The sequence below is a fragment of the Ptychodera flava genome, chromosome 13 (genome assembly GCF_041260155.1).
Source record: "Ptychodera flava strain L36383 chromosome 13, AS_Pfla_20210202, whole genome shotgun sequence".
Lineage (NCBI taxonomy): Eukaryota > Metazoa > Hemichordata > Enteropneusta > Ptychoderidae > Ptychodera > Ptychodera flava.
This window is the reverse complement of record NC_091940.1, coordinates 2,630,312-2,647,475: the sequence shown is the minus strand read 5'-3', so window position 1 is coordinate 2,647,475 and position 17,164 is coordinate 2,630,312. Positions and strand designations below refer to the sequence as shown.

General features: G+C 38.5%; 1 protein-coding gene across 1 annotated transcript in view; it reads left to right on the top strand.

Moving 5' to 3' along the window:
* The first annotated feature begins 2,809 nt into the window (after window positions 1-2,809).
* The window catches only part of LOC139147090 (solute carrier family 66 member 2-like), a 30,722-nt gene continuing 16,367 nt past the window's right edge, over window positions 2,810-17,164 (top strand). The window contains 3 exon segments of the mRNA XM_070717952.1: window positions 2,810-2,997; window positions 14,942-15,156; window positions 15,896-16,029. Of these exon segments, the coding sequence (XP_070574053.1) occupies window positions 14,957-15,156; window positions 15,896-16,029 (334 nt within the window). The 5' untranslated portion in view covers window positions 2,810-2,997; window positions 14,942-14,956.

Below are 17,164 nucleotides of genomic sequence, written 5' to 3'. Positions count from 1 at the left end.
TACAGTTGGAAATGGAACAAGCCAAATTAATTTCCATGATTAGTCTTTAATATTTTTATTCAATGTCTACCAAACATAATATCCACAATGAAAACCAGAAACCTCTTTTTCACCTCATAATTTGCACAACGATGCAATATTCTGCAACCATGCAAAAACACTTTACAAAGTTTGTAAGCAATGATTTGTTGGCAGAAAAGGTAAAGGGAAAGTCCTGTTGAAATACAGTGTTTTTTCATTAAACCTCCAAAAACCCATGTGCATGGGATGTGAAACAAAGAATTCATCACTGTGGCCTAATTTAAAGGATAAACTATATGTACTTATTTACAGAAAATTACTCGTAAGTTTCTACCTCCAATATTTTCATCCTTACCTTGTTGCTCAGCCGCCTGGCTGGAACCTCTATGAAACACTAGATGAGAAAAACAATGTCTGAGGCCACACATAAAATTAACCCATTGAACATAAATCATGCACAGAATTTGAGTTGAGATGTACCAGCTCACTAATTGTTGACTAATTGTTACCGGGTAATTATATATATTATAGCCCAAACATGGAACTATGTGCACGAGGGTAGGTGACCATTTGCCCGACGTAAGGAGGGCAAATGGTCTCCTGCCCCGAGGGTACATAGTCCCTTGTTTTGGCTATAATGTTTTTATTACATGCCTCTCTTACAAATATTTAAGTACTGTACAGGTATTTACTCGACCAATTAATATGCTGCTCTTCGAGAGTACCTCAATGGCCCCTTCCCATCACAGTTAAGCTCTGTGGGACAGTTGCTGTTGTGATTTAAGTATGCCCATGCTACAAGACGGAAAATACTTTTAAGCTAGTACGCACCTTGAAATTTAAGTTTCTCCGATCACTTATAAATTAAGGTTAAGTTTTCTATTTGTGCGAGATTGATCATATCAAGATTGGTATCAAAATGAATGTAGGGTTGATCATCCAGGATATCACTAAATGGTTGAAGTAACTTCACATTGTCAAATGCAATAACACACCATTCAAGCTGAAAGAAATAGTATTTGTTGTGTATTACTGTAGTTGCAAGAAATAATGTTGCAAGGATGTTGATAAGTCCCTATCAGTTTCCCTGGCAATATTCTATGTATATTTTATTTATCAAACTTCATTATTTATTATTTCAATCCTACGGAAACAGTAAGGGATTTAAAAAGATGTTTAGATAATACAAAGCAGATGCAGTGTACATATACAGATGTAGGCCATTAATCTCTTCACTGTTTTCTTAGCAGATAGGAATATTGCAAGGGATATTGATAGGGACTTATCGTGATTGAGTAGAGCATGCTCTATTAGTCAAAATTCCTGTATTAGGGGCAATTTCACTTAATGTTACAAAACTGCTTGAAAATAAAATAAAAATTCAAAAGCCAAAGTTTTAAATATTGTCAAAAGTTAAAAAAAATGCATCCAAATAGTAAATGAATCACAACAGTCAACACAATAGAGGTCAATCTACGTCGTTCAGGCCAACAAAATATCAGAAATAGCAAAAATATGAATGTATGGATGATAAATATATACGTTGCCATTGGCAACAACCTGACGCTACACAGGCCGCACCAGAAAAAAATCTGGATAAATCTTTTGGGCACTCAGAATTATACAGTTTTTTGCAGAACACTTGTCAAGGATCCTGTTTTCCCTTCAGCGATCTTATTTTTTTCGTAAAATGCCCAATTAAATTTTGCGATCGAGAAAAATTTGGACCAAACGACAAATTTGTGTCCAGGTTGCACGATAACCACTGACTCCAAAGTACGAAGTTTTTCTTGAAATTTCCGTTGATAATCTTATCCAAATGATTTTTGTTCTTGTATTCTCTTACTTGTTACACACCAGTTGCTATCGACACATTTTTTGTCAATGACACCTCAGAAATATTCAGAAAACCACTATTTTACTTGCCTGTGCGACACCGACGTCCTTTAAATCTCCCGCTGTGTTGACAAAACTGCTGGTGACGTCACAATTTTACATAGCATAGGACCGTGACCTCTGTAACGACCCCCTAAGAGTCATTTTATTATGATGATAGCAAAGTATTATTACGATCTCACGGCTCGAAATATGAATGGAAAAAAATCACTGTTGTAATTTTCATTTATAATTCAATGTCTGCGTGTGCTACGATGGAATCCCACTTTCTGTAATTTAACTTGTAACTGAGGTACACCGGCTATGCGTTGCGCGGTAAATTCCGTTTTAGGTTACTTAGGTGGCCTCATTCGGAGTTTTCCCCTCCCTCCTGAACGCCCTCGATATACCGCACACGGTTTCCATCAGTTTCTGTAATTTCGTCACTGCAATATAAACAACACTGCATCTTAGTCTGATTTACATGACCTACAGCGATAGATACCAGAAAGCCAAGCAGTGACCGTGAGAATTGAATAAAGAACGAGAATTGCTAGATGTTTTTCTACGAATGTGATTCTAATGCTATGGTGTGAAGCAACAGTTGCTCTTTGACCCGTGTCGTCTGCACCCGGAAATGACGTATACTAAGAACAATCATTTTTCCCATGACCGTATGAGACACGTAAGCAACTGGTCAGGCGACGATTTGTTTTAAGAACTCGCTCAGAGATCGACCGTGCGTTTGTATTACATATAATGGCGCTACACCACAGAAAAGACGTGTGTTAATCAGCTGTATTGGGTTCTCGACTCGTGTTACTGTTTAAGGCTTCACATATCTAGGAGCAGGTGATCTGGGAGTAGGACCGGCGTTGTTGCCCGCCTCGTAAATTTTTGCTAGTGTAAAGCTCGCGCGCGAGCTCTGTTGACTGAAAAGTGATAACCGATCACGAGCAGCAGGTGATCCTTACGTCATGGCAAGTCGGAGGACCCTTTTTTCGAACTAGTAAGACATATAATATGAACGTACTCTTCAGTTCTGAACGATAGATTGTATTCTCAGGGAAGGAAAGTATTGTGTACATAACATTCTGCAAGGTACGTACCAAATGCCTCTCACTTCCGGGTTGACAAAGTTTGACCTTTTTAGGCCGTCTGCTGTGTATCGATCGGTACATGTCCATAGGGGTATTCAGACGGACGTCTATTACCTCCATGATGACATGTGCCTAACTCTATCGGGACATGCAACTATTTCTTCCGAAATCTATCGCATTGTCAAATGAGTCACATGAAGAAATAACCAATATCTCTACCTTGTAGTTCACAATAACTCATGCTATATCGCAATCTCATCGATCATCACTGTAATATTTAGTAATTTAGCTCACATTTGGTAATGTATATATACGAAAGATAGCGTTCATACATGCTGTCAACAGTGTAATATACGTTGATATATGGACCATGGGGAAATACAAAGAAACCACCATAACTTAGATTACAAATTTGTAATTTTTTATGAAAAATTGAATTAATTTTAAGTTTAATTTTTGATAGGTTTTTGCATTGCAAATGTTGCAGTATAAAATTATCAGTGTAGAATATTTTGATCACTTAATTTTGTTAATGAAGATAATAGTTTATAGAGGATAATATGTAACTGCTGTTTCATTTTTAACTCACTGTCGTATGGAGACCACCAAAGAATCTTTGTAACTCCTCAATAACCCATGCAACCTAACTATTTCCTCAAGACATTGTTATGCAAATTATCAAAAAATTACAACTGGCAATATCCTTTAACCAAACACAGCGATAAAAATAGTCCAAAAGTAAATTGTTCTTTTGAACTTAATTACTGAAATTTTGATAATTTCTCCACTATTTACCAAGACATTCCCTTCAACTAAAGAAACATATCTTCCACAAAAATGTCACAACCACACAGTCACTTTTGAATAGAAGCTTCTGCAATAACACAAAAAAAATCATTAGACTTGATCAACATGATCATCCAACTTTGGTATTCTCTATGTTGTGAACCAAAGCAGCGATGTTGTGATTTAGCAATATCCAATAAGTGAAAGAAGTGTGCGAAATTAACACATTTTGATCAGAACTGCTACTAAATGGCTCGTTGAAAACTTTTGTCCAAGTGATCATAGCATTGTCCCTTTCCAGTGTTTGGTTTTATTGTTAATTATGCAGTCTTAGTTTGGATAATTGAGTGGAAAACTGCAGGGGGAGACATGAATTTTGACACATAGAGCAACCATTGCATGTTTGTTAATAGACTTCCCTGTCAATGAAAAATGTCAGTGAAGTTAAGGATATTTGTTTCATGTGAAATGTAGGATGAAAACAATGCAGAAGCAAGTATTTACATTATTGAATATAAAATACCATCAGAAATAACAGTCAGAGATTTAGTTTTACCATAACATTTGGCTGATCTGATCGACAAAGTTTTATGTTTTGGATACATGTCACTTGGTCAAATGACAGCTAATTTATAGGAAGACTGCATGGGCAACAGGAGATGGCTATTTTTCATTTACTGATAGACAGTTTACAGAAAAACAGAAATTCGGGTTTTACTAGATGTGGCTGAATTTGAGGGAAAAAAATGAAAAAATAAGGAAAAAAATGGTTTATGATAGTACAGTAGAATGGCAGGAAGCAGTTGGTATAATAGCTTGTATTGCATGTGTATGTACAATCAGCCAATCAATAGAACTACAGCTGATGTCATCCACAGCTGTTACCAGTGTAATCTTACTAATACATGTATGCTAAACCATACATTCACATACTTTAGTAAACAGAAAGATTCTAGTGTATGGATGTTTTGCCTTTGACTGGTTGAGTTGGAGTAAGCGGAATACTCAGGTATCACTGAATCTTTCAGTCTAATACTCAGGCTAGGCTGAATTAAGTGGTCTTTGTTTCTCAGAGTCAGAGAACCTACGTTACCAGTAATTGCTTGTTATATATATGCTGTGAGATCTGGTGCCGCTTCTTCAGGACTAATACAAGATTATTACACTGATTCAAAATGTTACATTTCTAGTAAGATCCCGGCCAATCTGTTTTATATCCTTGATCAGTAATTTCTCTGGCAATGTGTAAGGCTATGGTAGCGATATAGAGCTAAGCTTCTGCAAAGATTACATTGTTCGGTGGTAGAGCATGAAAAACAATTTACTGTTTGAACAACAAGAATTAAAGGATGATTGTTATGTATTATATGCATAATGTATGCATAAATGTAAGATGTCAGGCTATGGTAGTACAACAGAATTGAAACAAAGCACAAGTTTTTAAATGGAATGTTCATATTGAGAGGAGACTTTATCAGGTTGTTCAAAGAGAAGTTAGGACCTTTGCTCAGGTCAGTGTATTTTTTTTCAGCAATATACAAGGTGCATGTACTGTCAGGTTGCTATTGAATTATATGGAATGTGTGGACACCATGTTCATTACAATCTGTACATATGCAAAGTGATGAGTCGAATGAAACATTTCATTACTAATCCTATTGGCAACAGCTGACATTATGGCATTTGCAAAGACATAAATCATATCAGAAGCTGGTACATAAAACAAAATTGTCAAAAAACAGGAACTCCAAATTTAACTGTGTCACGGTATATACCTCCAGAGTCAATGTCAAACATTTTTGTTCCGCTTTTGAAATTAGAAGACGTGGTAAATTGAAACAATTGTCTTTGATTGCAATGAAAGGTGAGACACTAATGCTACGTTCAGACAGGTAAAAATTGAAACGCTTCTGCAACACTATTTGTGATTTACAAACACAGGGGATTAATAGTTTGAGTCAGCTTGTGTCCACACTCACAAAATTAAGCCATTGTTTTGGTGTTTAAGACGTCTTAATGCGCCCTCTCGAGTTCAAAAGGTGTGTATGACCAAGCATACGGCATTGTAACAAGATGGCTGAAATGAACGACGTGGTACTGGCTTGTCTTCTGTTTTTTTACCTGCTGCATATTCGGTCCAGACCGAGTCATCGTCGCTTTAATGATCTGAATGCAGACCAAATGCAATCGTTAACCGATTTAGCCCTTGTGTTTGATACGTTCAGAACTGTAATAAAGGGAAAATGGCTCCACACATCTCATACACTATTTTTTCGTTTTTGTGTTCATGTTTTATTTTGTGCGTTTTGCTATTGGTGTAGATATAAGCCATGGCGAGACGTAGCCGTAATATGGCTGTCGAATGACAGTGTGATCCTTTGACGCTACGTTTCGAAACCAGTGTGGTTCTTCCTCAGTCGCTTTTTTGATATTTTCTCCCCATGGATTTTTGTTTCACTGTTTGTGGCTTAATCATTGTCAGTGTTTTGTTCGTCCAGTAAGGAGGCTAGAATATTTATATTCGAGTCAGTTGATTGTGTTTCATTTTGTTCGGTCTTTTCTGAAAGATTGTATACTTGTACTTATGAGCGTGTCGCCGATATTGGATTTCTTTTGTATGCGATGATCAGTTTCATCGTGAATAAATTATTTAGTGTTTGGTCTTTTTCTATTTCTTCCTAGTTCTTCAGGAGTGCTTGTTTGATGTCTTTTGTTTTGATATTTGGATTATGTGGACTACAAATAGTGTTGCACTATGCGTGATGTGTGGTAGAAAATATCACTTTATTAGTGTTGTTGTTGTGTGTTTGTTTGTTTGTGTTTGTGTTTCTTCGTGTTGCGTAATTTGTTTCCGCATTGATGTTCGATATTTCTTGTTGTGAATATCCTCGTTGTAGCAATTTTCATTAAATGTTTTGACTCTGTTGTTAAAGTCTCTTTGTTGTTACATGTCCTCATGTACCTTAATGTTTCGCCTTTGATCAGGCCCTTGAAGGTTGATTTTGGATGACATTATTTTCCGTGTAAGAACTGGAATGTATCTGCTGGTTTGTATGCGTTCTAGTGTCTAGTATGTTTTCGTTGTTGTATCGTTGACCTTTGTAAATGACTAGGTCAAGATATGTTATTTCGTGTGAAGAACTTTCATATGAAAATTTGAAAGTAGGATGCATTTTTTAAATTACTGTTATAAATTCGTGGAGTTCGTGCTCCGTTCAAATTAAGATTAGGAAAATATCGTCTCTGAATCTACACCATAGTGATATTTTTGTTGTGTGTTCACATATGATTTTCAGTTGTAATTTGTGAAAGGTGATGTCGATCGGCAATCTCGGGTGACGATGGCACACCCATATGTTTGTTTGTAGAATTCGTTGTTAAATTCGAATGTGTTGTTTTTCAAAATAATGTTTAGCATAGCTAACATGTATTCTGTTGGTGTTTCTACTGGGATTGACAGACGGCCGATTACCGAGGATCTGAGACAGTTATTCGAAGAAAGGCATCGATATTCCCCAGTGTTCTCCCCAGGATTTTTTTAGAAGAGGGCGAAGACGTGGTGCAAAGCACCACAAGCGACCGCTTTAGCGGTCGCGGGGGGAGGTCAGGAGGGGGGTGTCCCCCTCCTGCCGTTGGAGCTTTTGAAAAACAGAGATTAAAATGGTGTTTTTGGTGGCACTTGGGGAGTATTTTTTCAGATTTTTTCGTATAAAAAACTCAAAGGAAAGGAGATCTGAGACAGTGTTTCATAACTTTTATTACAGTTCACTGATTTCAATTATGAAGATTACATTTTTTGGAAACGAAAACATAGCGAGAGACATACATTTATTCATCGATGTCAAAATTATCACGGTGACCATAAAACTCAGGCTTGGGGAGCATTTTTTTTTCAGATTTTTTTCGTATAAAAACTCAAAGGAAAAGAGATCTGAAACAGTGTTCCAGAACTTTTATTACAGTTCACGGATTTTAATGAAGATTACATTTTTTGAAAACGAAAACATAGCGTGTCTAGAGACATACATTTATCATCGATGTCAAAATTATCACCATAACACTCACGTGTTCTCATCCTGATACACGTCCGACCGAGCCTAAAATTAGGTTGTTTTGCTTTGGGAAGGAATACACAAACGATATTCTAACCTCCTATAAAACTTCAGTGTACTCTGCTGTCCTTGGTTACCCTCCAGCTCCTTGCCATGTTTACTCAGCTAAGTCGGTTACCTAATGCACGGTCCCTATGGAGGGACCGTGGCTAACGTACGTTACGGACTGAGCCATGCAAATATGGCTGCCTTCGATGAGTTGCACATGGGCTTATGATCTCGGATGACATCACAAACTCGCGAGATTTGCAAGATCGATGAGAATTACGTTTGCAGTCTGCAGGATCGACGCTCACGCTCGCATTTTGCTTGTAAATCACTGTCAACTTTTCCCCCGTACATTTTATTGTTTTATTTTTCAAAAAAATAAATCTTTTTCATTTCTGGCAAGGGGGCGCTCGGAATTTACAAGAGGGCGCCACGCCCCTGTTACCTTATTCAGGGAGAACACTGTATTCTGCCTCTGCCGGTCCGTCCGTGTTGGAGAACCCGGCGACATTGCACTTTATATGATATCCGATATTTACGGCTACTAGTATACAATATCGAAGTTAGATTGGCTTAGCTAGATCTATAAAGGGCTGAAATCTCCGATATATATCGGATATAGTGCGATTTGACAGAATCAAGTATCGTCTAGTATAAAAGAAAGAGTCAGTCCTTGGAAGTCGGGTTTGACCAGAACTTTTAAGATGGTGAAATATCCGAGATATATTGGATATTTACGCATCATTTGAATGAATCTAGTATCGTTTATACTATCGAAGCTAGAGTCAGTCCTTGGAAGTCGGGTTTGACCAGAACTGCAAGGTGGTGAAATCTCCGATATATCACATATTTACACGCGATTTGAATGAATCCAGTATCGTCCAGTATCGCAGCAAGAGTCAGTCCTTGGTAGTCGGGTCTGGCCAGAACTTTAAGGTGGTGAAATCTCCGATATATATTGGATATGTACGCGCGATTTGAATGAATCTAGTATCGTCTAGTATCGAAGCTAGAGTCAGTCCTTGGAAGTCGGGTCTGGCCAGAACTGTAAGGTGGTGAAGTCTCCGATATATATCAAATATTTACCCGCGATTTGACAGAATCTAGTATCGTCTAGTATTGAAGTTAGAGTCAGTCCTTGGAATTGGGTTTGGCCAGAACTGTAAGGTGGTGAAATCTCCGATATATATAGGATATTTACCCGCGATTTGACAGAATCTAGTATCGTCTAGTATCGAAGCTAGAGTCAGTCCTTGAAAGTCGGGTTTCACCAGAACTGTAAGACGGTGAAATCTATATATCGGATATTTACGGCGATTTTAAAATATATTTACGCGCGATTTTGAATGAATCTAGTATCGTCCATGGGGTTCTGTCATATTATCGATATTAGAGTCCCCAAATTGCTGGTAAATATCGGTGATTTCATAGATGCGGCTTCCCATGGGACAACCGCAGTTCATTCTAGTATCGTCTCGATATTAGTCCCGAAATCGTCGATATGTCAAACTGCGATACTAGATTGTAAATATCCGACATTTAAAAATTGTTCAAAGTCACGCCTTCATGGTCTGTTGCTGTCGACAACTTCTTTGTATTTTTGTAGTTTGTAGATTTTAGCTTCAGTGCCTTGAGCTTGCAGTGGCACTGATATATAACCTCTCTGTAGAGCTTTTTCTGCAATTTTTTTGTACACGAGGCTGTGGCGACACGTTCTAGCTCTATCATTCTTTGAACGCTTTCATCTACCCAGACTCAGATTAGCAAGCTTATTTCGTTGTCAGACCAGTTATTTCCACGAGATGACGTAGAGCTGTGTTCGGCAGCCATGACCAAAGTGAATATTGTATGTTGATTGTTGTTTGTTTATGTTACAAATACCTATCGCGTGAGGGCGTTTGAAACGCCTCTGAAGCGGCTCGGTCCGTCCACACAGCGATTTGCAGATAGAGTTAATCCCTACAACGGCTCAGGTCGGGCCGACTAAACCGTCTCAAATCTGAAACGCTTCAGAACCACTTCGGAGTGTCCACACATAACTTTCTGTGCCAGTATTGGCCCAGAACCGTTTCAGAGGCGTTTTAATGGCCTGTGTATGAACGGCATATAATAGCAAATTTCAACAAGATAACGTCAAGTTCATTAATAATAAAGGCGGACAGAATTTATACTGATACCACCACAAATACCACCACAATGCCATGTTTTTAAGTTAAAGGCCTGTGTGAGCACCAGATTGTTTCATCAGAAAATTTACCCACCAGATTACAATTTCAATGGAAAACAAAAGGCCATCACACCTCCATGATCCTCTTACAGACTAGAACAAAGGTGATCTCAGGGATCTCGAACAGTGCTTTTAAACGTTCATAGCAGTGAAGAACAATAGAACAATGGTCCACTGCAACATGTTTGGACAGCCTCGATAGTTTGAAGACTCCACAATGTACATAATCATGATTTTTAATAACCTGTTTGCTGACACATATTAAACATGGTGATTTTTTGCTCACGTGTGAACACGTGAGCATATGTCGCTGCGATGTCTGTCTGTCTGTGTGTCTGTCTGTCTGTTGGTCCATTTTCTCAAAAACGGCTGAACGTATTTCAGTCAAATTTGGTAGACATCTTCAGAATTCAAATGGCTAGAACTGAAAAGGTTTGGTGGGCGTGGCTTGGATATTAATGAAGTTATGAAAGTTTTAATTTTTCTGTTACGCCGCGTATGACAAGTGAAAACAATCGACTGTTTGAGGGCGCTGTGAAATGTGCTTGTCCAGGTTGGCTACAGCTGGATAGCCCTGCGTACGATGCTGTGTGTTCCGCTACAGCTAATAGCCCCGCTCACCACAGCCCTGCAAAGACCCGTACGTAGAGTTGGTGACTTCAAATCCATTTTTGGACTTGACGTAAAAAGCCAAATTACTGCCGAAATTCAGCGTTCTTGGGCCCAAGTCGTATCCCTCTACCTGCCTACCTCAGCTACTCGATCGCTTCCAAAAATGCCAGTCTTTTATTCTTTTTTCGTAAATAACCGTCGATGTCGGCAACTCTCTCGCTAGCCCTGCGTACGTACGCACTGTACGCTGTGCATTTCCTGTGTGCGTTCCTAACACACAGCGTACACTGCGTACGTACGCAGGGCTAGCGAGAGAGTTGCCGACATCGACGGTTATTTACGAAAAAAGAATAAAAGACTGGCATTTTTGGAAGCGATCGAGTAGCTGAGGTAGGCAGGGATACGACTTGGGCCCAAGAACGCTGAATTTCGGCAGTAATTTGGCTTTTTACGTCAAGTCCAAAAATGGATTTGAAGTCACCAACTCTACGTACGGGTCTTTGCAGGGCTGTGGTGAGCGGGGCTATTAGCTGTAGCGGAACACACAGCATCGTACGCAGGGCTAACAGCTGGATAGCTCTGGTTTCAACCACGGTCCCTCCGTGTTTCAACCTCGTATTGAACATTAAAAATATGATATTTTATTACTCATTCAACTCACTATTCAAGATAAAATATCGTTTAGCAATTAGCTTTATCCTTGGTAATTGATTGTTTCCCTCGCTGCTCGATCGCCAGAAATGAGTACATACGTTCTCTACCTTGCCTCATGGCATGGAAGTGCTGATGAATAATAACTTTGGGTCAAAGGTATTGAAGTGTCCAATCAGGTTCGTGCACAGAGTCCAAGGCCATGACCTACTTCATGTACTTCTGCACTGTTTTGATTTTGCTTCGCCAAGAAACGTGTTCGTCATTGTCCATAGAAGTATGTTTGCTCTCCTTTGAGGTTGTTTGTGAAACAAATTCCGGGATAGGCCTTGGAATGCATACGATCGGCATCGCGGCAGTGCATGTAGCTAGCCCTACGAGTATGACGAGAGTGTCCGGCTTTGGCTACGCCGCCTCCCACCTCCGGTAGGCGGCGTAGCCAAAGCCGGACACTGTCGCCATACTCGTAGGGCTATGCATGTAGCGTACCATGCTTGTGTAACTGCCGAGCTCAACGTGCATTCACGGTTGATACTCGTGTACAATCATGATGTGTTCAATTCTGATGAAGATTCATAAGTCTTACTTTGGCAGTTTTTTTCCGTACGATAATCCCGACAATACGTGTTACTGTTAGACGAGGTGGCCATTTTATGATAAGTTTCAATACTGCACAGCTACATAGCGTCACTATCGTGTGATCGAGGTACAGCGTTGTTGAACGGGATACAGAAACTCTGCAGAGGGAGAAACGATCGTTGACATGAACAGTCAATGTACTTCAGCACGTAGTCCGCAGATAGCGGATCGAGAAAATAAACGTGTCCCAGTAAATAACGGAATATTTATGTACATTAACTCGATATTAATCAAATTTCCAGCTCATTGCAAAAAAATGTATTGCAAAGATTAATTTGTCACTGACAAATACTGCACTGTATGGAAAAAACAGTCTGTAGAATTGTTCTACTTCAAGTGGTATTACCCGAGACAAACACTTGTGTTGTCAATTTTGATTTCATTTCATAAACTTCATACTTCATCGAGTATCGTGTATTTCAGCCTTTGTGAAGCCATTTTATTGATATTTTCAATTTTTGTCTTGGCTTTGTTGTGGAACATGTTGAATCGTCTTCCGTGGACATGTAGGCAAAAGTGTGACGGGGTCGAAGTGACTTGGGTACCTGGGGCCGACCAAAACCAGTGTGAATTACTGGGGTCAAAGCGGACAGCGGCCGGGATGACGTGTTCCCCAAGCGAGCTACCTTCAGAAGTCTGTTTCATCGCAAAAAACGTCAACTTTTAAAACCCGTCATTTATTTACTGATGTTATTCTCAGCATCACAAACATATACGCCTCTGCTATGTATCACAGCAAATAGTTATATTTGAGCGCCCCGTAAATGGGATCCCTCGTTTTTTGCGAACCCGGAAGTGTGTCTTGCTCAATGCATTTCCTACCCATAGCGAGAGAAACTGCCCGCGTTCCCATACTCCCATGCACCCTTTTTCGATGCCAGTGCAACGCCATCTGTGCAAAATTTGTGGTGGTATGCTCCCGTGTGATGGAAAACCTCTCTTATTCTAACAATGACGTAGTTGACTTTGGACTTCGATTTCGTAAATGTGATGTCCATGCAGTGAGTTTGGGTTGGCGCGCTTATAATGCAATCTTCGCCCGCCTGCGGTCCGATATCCCGCATTTATTAGCGATATTTATCTGTTTTGACTTGACCAAAGTTGGCAAAACTTGCTATGTACATTAAAGATACTATGATACAAGATTATTGAAAGTCATTTGACATTTTTTTCAGCCAATTCCCAATATGCATATTTAATGAACCTTCCAAATTAGGGATATATACTGGCATTTACTTGATAAAATTTGGCGAAACATGCTGTGTACATTGATTATACCAGGTTATAACAGTATTGAAAGTCATTTTGCATTTTCATGTCAGCTAATTCATAATTTGCATAAATAGCTAACAAGCTTTCACGGTTTGGCATATAGAGCTTGAAGGACTTGACCAAAGGTAATTACACATGCTATATTGTGATACAATGACAGTACTCAAAGAAATTAATTATTTTTATTTCAGCTAATTACATATTGAATACTTAATGACCTTTAGAATTGATCTGTGGTGAAATTCATGTGTTGATCATAACACTTTAAATGTAGCAAAGCATGTAGCAAAGGTTCAAACTTGCACATAAATGCAATATATAATGAAACACGTGAGCATTTTCAGTTCATATCTGGTTACTTTGGTGACTTGACCTGATGGTGATTGTGTATGCCATGCCCCAGAGGTGTGAATTCCGATGATCTACTGATTACCTTGAGGGTTCAAAAGGCTTAAACGCATGTTTCAGTTGACAGATTGTCTTGCCAGGAAATTTACTTACTAGATTACAATTTCAATGGAAAACAAAAGTCTATGACACCTTCATAATGCTCTTACAGACTAGAACAAACTCGATCCCTGGGATCGAGTCCCCTATCTTTAAAGTAAATTAGGCTATTGGAAGGAAATCAACAATGGTAAACTTGCCATAAACCCCATAGAGGGGCCATGAATAAACATGATAATTATGAAGTGAAACCATTCAATAATTATGACAGCTTGCAATGGTTAGGCAGTGAAATGGTATGTGATAGGGTCAAAGGTCAGATTTTGTAGTGGACAATTGAATATTTACTTTACAAAAAGAGTCAACCAAACTTTGTAAGTTATGAGGAAGTGAAAGATGTAAAATCATTAAAATGAGATGAAACCAGTGAAAGTTATATTCTCAGGCTGTCACTGTATACCTTTCTCACACCCTTCTTTGTTATTTGTTATCAATTCCATTCAGTTTCTTGCTGTCAATTATTTGTCATGAAGTTGGATAAAGTACTGCAACCTACCAGATAAGCAGATATTAGAGTTGATAAAAGCAATATATGTACAGATGTGTACCTTTGTAGCTTAGAGGTATCTCAGTATCACTATATGATCAATGCAACTTCCACAACTGTCTATGTATATCAGCATGAACATCACAAAGTTGTGAATAGTTTCAACACATTGCAACATTTATACTGAGCTGAAATATCAATAGTGGTTATAAGGGTAGCACACTATTGATCAACTGTTTTGTTGTAGCATGAACTTTCGAAGACAACAGCCTCCTTCACTGGTGCACTTGCAGAATGGAAAGAAACACATTTGTCCATTCTGCAAGTGCATCTAATGAAAGAGACTGTTGTCTTCGAAAGCTCACACTACAGCACATGTCACAAAGTGTTCTACTCTAACCAATATTGGTATCAGTCAAGATCAACTCTTATCAGTGAGCTGAAATATGTGAAAGAATGCATGAAACAGTAGTGGTAGCTGTTAACCAGTAGTGACATGATAGAAAGGGCACTCCAATGTCTGTGGCTTCAAATTGCAAAGATAGGTAAAGCTATCAGAATATTCCATGCATCAGATTAAACTCTGTGTACATTGTAATCAGTATCACACCATACAGCTGAGTAATTTTATTTGTTGATATCTTTGTCTATATTTCATCTGTAGCAAATTTCAGTAACCATGGATATGAAATCTGTCATATCAGAAGTAGATATATTTCAAGTTATTTCGTGGATTGCATCTGGATGTATGGTATTTGGAGGTGTTGTTCCTTACATTCCACAATATCGAGACATCAAGAGAACAGAAAATGCAGATGGTTTTTCCACATACGTTTGTCTGGCATTATTGGTTGCTAATACACTCAGGATATTTTTTTGGTAAGTTGGACTTCACAGAGAGGTAGACAGAAAAATTGAGCGATGACAATTTACCTGTCTCAGTGTTGTGATATTCTGCATTTCTCACAGCCCAGTGTGGTTCTTATACTAACTACAATTTTACTCGCTTACCCAAAGTATCAAAGAATTTAAACTTTCCCATTGTATTATCAGAACTTGTATCAACAGATACTGCTCCTGTATTTATTATGTAATTATTGTTTAAATTACAAGGGAAAAATTACTGCACCACAACCATTGTAGCAACTACACAGATTGCATTGAAGAATATGATTCCGATAATCCTTCTATTAAGATTTCCTAGATGATATTTCATAGCTGCTATTTTGAAAAACTAAGTGTAAAGTAATGTATGTCCATTCATTCTTCTATCTTTTCCATTATCTTTTGAGGTCATTGTCCTGCACATGATATCAAATATGTCAAGTTTTTCAGAAATACCTTGAGCTAATTCTTCCAAACTAGTAAATTGTCTTCTCTTTCACTAATTAATCTGTAGTACTGTAATGAATAACAACATCAAGTATATTTACTTGCATTACACTTTATCTGAACTTGGTCTTTTTTCAAATTTACAGCCGCAAATTTTTAAAAGGCTGAGAGAAAGATAGTATGAAAAGAATTTACAAATTGTAAGTTTGATCTGTCATTAATCGGTTGACCATAGATGTATCTATTTGTAGAAATATGAAATTATCTAAATGTTTGTTGTTTTCAGGTTTGGTAGACACTATGAGCTACCACTGCTAGCACAGAGTGTTATCATGATATTGACAATGATGGTTATGCTGCACCTCTGTACAAAGGTCAAGGCCATGTCAGACATCTCCACAAAGAGAAGAGCATTTCTAGGTAAGGTTTATTATTCAACACAAGATAGAATTAAGTGTATGTTAAGGAGGCTACTCAATGTTTCATAATGAAAACCATAGTTGTCATTTTTGACATGGGAAATTGTAACATGATGTGCCTATTCTTTCTCGTATAAAGAGTAGTTATAAGATTATTTATCATATACCCATGCCCATATTGCTTCATCCTAGTGACGTTCACTGTAAAATATCAGCAGTGATATTTCCTTGTGAAAATCGAGATATGCATGACAAACGTCATCGGTTTTGGAGTTCTCCCGAACTACATTAGCAGTTTGTTGGTATTAAAACATCGTAAAAGCACAAAATGGCTGCCGCTCCCGGCCTGCGAAGCGATGTCGCCAACGTAAAAAATTGAAGGGCTTCAAGGAACACAGGTATTTCTGGTTGCCAAATACGGAAATAACATGTTGAGTCTTGTAATGTTTTCCAATGATTTTCCTGTTAAAGTTCTCGTATCTTTTTTGCCAAGCTCTAGCAAACATTCTGCCATTCGCAAGGCGCCGGCACTGTGCACGGTCTACCCCCGAGCAGGTAGTGAGCGCGTGGCATGACAGCAATGTCGCTGTTGACATGGCAACTCAGGGTAAACAAACAAAATGGTTGCCCCTCTCCGTGCGAGCTCTGTGCTGCATGACAAACGAGCGCGATTGAAGTCAGGATAGATTTAAAGCTAAGGACAGTTTTTGATTGGTTACAATTGTAATAGCATATTGCACTTTAAAATGTTCCTTCTGTATGACGACTTTTCAATCTCAGTGTCTTTCTTCTTGGGCATGGATGTAGAAAATAGCCGGCAGCCAGCAAAAACAACCAGCTGTCAGCAAAATTTTGCCGGCTGTGAAAATTATTTGTAGATGTAAAATCGATGTCATTTCTGCTGCAGTGTTAAAAAAAAAAAGCCAAAATCTTCTCACAAATCTTTAAAATAAATGTAACTGCAACGAGAAACAGCAGTTTTTAGCTACTATAGACTATAGTCTATAGAAGCTATTGGGATGGGTATCCGTCCGGTGTCCGTCGTCAGTCTGTATGTATGTATGTATGTATGTATGTCCGTTTGTGAGGCGTCCGTCCACTCAAATATCTTGAGAACTGCAGTACTTACTGATTTG